Source organism: Rhipicephalus microplus, chromosome 5 (assembly GCF_043290135.1).
Source record: "Rhipicephalus microplus isolate Deutch F79 chromosome 5, USDA_Rmic, whole genome shotgun sequence".
NCBI classification, from domain to species: domain Eukaryota; kingdom Metazoa; phylum Arthropoda; class Arachnida; order Ixodida; family Ixodidae; genus Rhipicephalus; species Rhipicephalus microplus.
Window position 1 is genome coordinate 128,438,625 of NC_134704.1, and position 4,868 is coordinate 128,443,492.

Genomic DNA, 4,868 nt, shown 5'->3' on the forward strand with positions numbered 1-4,868 from the left:
TATTCACTCAGAGGGGTCTTTTGTTAGCTTTCCTGCATTTTGTTGTTTTGTTATTGTTTAAAATTCCGTTTCGGAGAGACACGCTCCGAATCCACTCTGTCGCTGAGAAGCCTACGTCACGTATTCGTATCATTGCCTGTGTTGCCGTACCGGGTTCACCTGTTTTTTTTTTCTGTCTTCATTACTACGGGTATTTTTCCTTCAGTTTTTCAAATGTTTACACAATACTCTTGTTCATTATTTCTTATCGTGTTTGCTTACTGTTTCTGCTGTTCTGTTCATGCATTAGGTATAGAGCATGCCTTGAACTGCTGTAACAGCTCAGTGTGTGAGGTGGCCAGGCTCTCCTCAAGCTGCTCAGCGCAGCTTTTTCGCCTGGTCCCCTCACAACCTTGTTGCGCAATAAACTTAATTCTATTGAATTCAATCACATTCTTCAGTTATTTATAAATGGAAAATGCTCGCATTGCCTTTTGCTGATTGTTACTTTCATTACTGGGCGTTGTCCTTACATCTGCTGCAAGGTGTCAGTCAACGTTGCCGATGCGCCGGTGGATATACCAGGGCTATCGAAGTTCCTGGCAACACTCCATGGCCTTCCCTGTGCTCCGCGCAAAGATTAGAAACTCGATGAGGTTGTCGCGCTCGTCGCGCTATCTGTCGTACAACAGCTCAACACCACTCTGCCTGTTCGGGCGATAAAGATTATGTCGTCGACTCGGTGCGAGATAGCGTTAACAGCGTAGCGGGCACCTGGACTTCAGTGCCTTTCCCTCGCCGGCGGGGCTCGCAGGCTGACACCATGGATCTGCTCGGCTCGCTCAAGTCCTACTTCACCACCAAGTATGTCATCACCGACAACCTCATGTGTCGCCTTCACCACAAGGCGTCTGTGGGTGTGCTGCTGGCGTTCAGCATACTCGTTACCGGCAAGCAATACGTGGGTGATCCTATCGACTGCATCAGCAAGGACTCGGTGCCTGGGAACTTGTTAGACACCTACTGCTGGATACACAAAACATTCAGTGTGGCCACGGCTTGGCACGGAAAACTGGGTGACGATGTGGCCTACCCTGGAGTGGCCCCTCACACCGAAGGCGACCCCAAAGTGTACCACGGTTACTACCAGTGGGTCTGCTTCGTGCTTACGCTGCAAGCGCTATTCTTCTATGTGCCTCGCTACCTCTGGAAGACGATCGAGGGCCGTCGCGTTCAGAGCCTCACTGAGCAGCTGTCTTCTCCCATGCAAGACAAAGCTACCCTGGAAAAAGCCCGAGGCATGGTCATTGACTATCTTGTTAACAACCGTGGTTACCATGGAGGCTACTTCTTTGGGTTTGTGTTCACCGAGATGCTCTATTTCATTAACGTCGTGGCGCAGATCTTTGTCATGGACAGGTTCCTGGGTGGCGAGTTCTCCACCTACGGAGTCCGCGTGATCGAATTCACCGAGTGGCACTGGGAGGCCCGCTACGACCCGATGATCAAGGTGTTCCCGCGAATGACCAAGTGTACCTTCCACATGTTTGGTACCTCTGGAGACCTGCAGAAGCATGACGCCGTCTGCGTGCTCCCAATCAACATCATCAATGAGAAAATCTACGTGTTCCTCTGGTTCTGGTTCGTCATCCTGTCCATCATCACGGGCCTCTTTCTCATCTACAGGATGATCACCATTGTGTCCAGCTCCGTACGTTTTAACATCATGTACAGCCGAAACCGCAACGTCCAATCCGGGAACCTTCGAGAAATCATCGAGAAAATTGGCACCGCCGACTGGTTCATCTTCTACCAAATAAGCAGGAACGTCGAACCAGGGCATATGAAAGAGTTTGTCGACCACTACGCCCAGGAACTGGATGTTGACGCCAAGTCGGACAGGCGGAAGCTCGTGGACAAACATTGAGAGATTTGGCTGCTGGGTCGTCGCTCTATACTGCCCAAAAACTGCGCATAGGAATTGTTGCTTCGTAACAATTTTATTCCATATGGAGTGTTCCACCTTCAAATTTGTTTATTAGTGTGGTGTTGATGAGGGATGAATTGTAAGTGAATGAGTGGGCTGTCAACGGAAGGCGTGCTATTCAAGGCTGCTAAAAAAGCCCGTGCTTCCGGGATCTCGTCGCCCAGGCCAGTTCAAGTCACGAGGCCACGCTTCGTAAGTGCACCAGTGCGTGGTCGATGGTAAAGGGGCATCTTTTTCACAACTGACAAATGTGATAGCCCGATTTGCTGTATTGTAAGAGTGCGTTCTATGAAGCTTGTTGGTTGTGATGTTTCTGCTCTTCTCGGCGTTACTGGATAGATATGTATCACGTTCGTCACTATTGAACTGTGCGACAATTGTTTAGCAATCAGTATCATATAAGCAATTATTAAGCGGACGTGTCCACCAAAAAGTGTTTCATTGTATTAGCATGTAACAAGATCAAGAGTCAGAATTAAGAGGTAGATAGGCCATAACATCTGCGGATGTTCGAACGTAGCTTATTCACGTTACCATCATTTGCAGCTGTTTCAAAGTTTACAATAAATTTCGATTTCATTTCATAGTGAAAATAGGAAACATAGACTAAGGAACAACTTTCGCCCTGCATTTCAGCAGCCAGGGCAGTTCATGAAAATTTGGCGTTATGATAACGTGGAACATCCCGCGATGTTGCTCGACGGGCTATCTCCGGGCGTTTCTTCGTGCAACTGCTAGGTGCAGTGAAGCTAATCGTAGTCGCAGACATTCCGAGTGTTATCGACGAGAGTTTGTCATCGAGGGGCTCTATCTTTCGCCCCCGAGTGACCGTTTTCGCTGAAGGGCTTTTGAAGGACTCGTGTAGATGTCAATAGGATTCTGCCTCTGCCCACGAGATGGCACCACGAAGTAGACATATGTGCTGCAGTGAAATGCAGCGCACAGAGCACATATGTTTGTACGTTAATCTGCTGAACTGTCTGTGTGTGTGTCCTTAGGCAGTTGTCGTGTGCCCTGACAGGAATAAGCTTTGTTGAAAATTAATGACACTATGTGACTGAAGTGCCTCTCTTTGTGAGGCGGCTAGGAGCGTTGCACTAATGTCGACTATGCATAATACACGTACCAGGCTGTCGTTTCGACACTGCGAAAGCTTGCGTTGTTAACAATAGATTACGTTGAAAGTGTCTAGAGCTTTTTCATATATTCGAATTCAGAAGAAAGCTTTCAAAACACAATCTTATGTCTCTGACACAGATATATTATTTTTCTTCACATGAAAGCAAACGAAGAAATCAGTACGTTGTGTAACTGGTGCGCTAACGTTGACTCGCAGAGCTAGACTGTTGACTACGTGCTTTGAGTAAAAGATATGAATATAAATGTATCTTACACGCAGTACACCGAAAAACGAATGAATTGCTCATATGGTGTTGTAGCATGCCTACAATATAGTCACCCGTTATGGAGAGAGAGACACACGCCTTCCAGCGCCTTGATAATACTATCAATGAATATTGGTCATATATGACATTTAATTTGCTATGCTCATGGGTAAGCAAGTTAATATTCCCGAAGTAAGCAATTGAACACGTAATTGAAGTCACACGTGAGCAGGCGCGGTTGAGATCACTCTGCAGCTATGCAAACATAATCACTGTCAAGAGAGAGAAATAAATCAACGGGATAGACAGGGAGGTTAACCTAGAATAACTGGTTTGATATACTGTACAGTAGTGGGGAAACAAGGGTAGAAAAGGAGATAGAGATATGGAGAGATGAAAATAAATTACGAAAAAAATACGCATGTACACACATGCAGGGCGTTGCGATCACAGTCGTTTGGAGAGACCGGTTGAACGCAGGAAGCGCGGGAGCGCCTTCACAGCTAGCTTCTTCTGCGACATGCCACTGTCAAAATTACAGATTTTCAACTTAGCTGTTTGCTTCTTACACTCTCCTTCGCGATTTATTCAAACGAGCGGGAAGGTTTCATCTGCAGGAAATGAAATAAAAAGATGGCGTAAGGACCTATATTCGAAGCCATGTGGGCATATCCTATACATATCTATGTATATATATTTTCATTGCTCCGACATTCGATATCGAAATAGAAACAATGTATGTAAAACGTTGATGGGGAAACAAGGGTAGAGAGGCTTCGTGGTGCTGTTTATCTTTTTTGTTGCCCTCTCATCATGATGAGCCTGAATTTCTGGTGACCCGTATTGATGATGCTAGGCTGTACGAAATAAAGCGCACAAAGGGAAACCGATGACATCCTCCGTCGGCGCGGGACCTTTACTGAAGGTAAGAAACTCGGCGTGTCATTATGCAGCGATATGGTGAGGTCGACTAGCCTTTCTGTGGGCTGATATCGACCTCCGGCGCCGCTTCGAATGTCGCGAAAGGTTACAAGTTTTTGGCTAAAATCCGTAATTTCCTATGGTAACAGTCAAGAATCTATACTGTGGCCCCTACAATACGTTACCCTGGTAAGCTTTTATCACTTCATCAGTCTCGTACTAGCTAGGAATGTCAATTTCAAACTCGAGTCATGTTCATGCACCATTCCTAATATGGATCTATGCATGACTCTGAACGATGTTTAGTTGCATGGAGGGAAATGTGTTCACAAAAGACACCTGCAAGCCACAAGAGGAAGCACTCATGTACGCACACAAAAAAGTGTTTAAGCAGCTGATAGGACTGAAGAAGAAAATAACTTTATTTTAAGTGCTACGTCTTCCTAACCACCGAGAACTAACTAAGATTTTCGTTTCTTTAATTTTTTAACAAGTAAGCAAAAAGAAGGAACTACGATGTTACTCAGTGAGGTTCGTTGTGAACAGGTGGCGTGGTTATCAGCAGGTCTCTAACTGTACCCAAAATGAACTTCCGA

At 45.9% G+C, this 4,868-nt stretch overlaps 1 protein-coding gene across 1 annotated transcript; it reads left to right on the forward strand.

Moving 5' to 3' along the window:
- Positions 1–743: 743 nt before the first annotated feature.
- LOC119174239 (innexin inx2) lies at positions 744–4,237 on the forward strand. The gene has a single exon (XM_037425069.2). It carries the CDS (start codon positions 803–805, stop codon positions 1,904–1,906), a length of 1,104 nt encoding a protein of 367 aa, XP_037280966.2. The 5' UTR covers positions 744–802; the 3' UTR covers positions 1,907–4,237.
- The last annotated feature ends 631 nt before the right edge of the window (positions 4,238–4,868 follow it).

What these genes read in the sequence shown, in the direction of transcription:
- LOC119174239 (XM_037425069.2), top strand. Translation starts at nt 803, where the DNA reads ATGGATCTGCTCGGCTCGCTCAAGTCCTACTTCACCACCAAGTATGTC.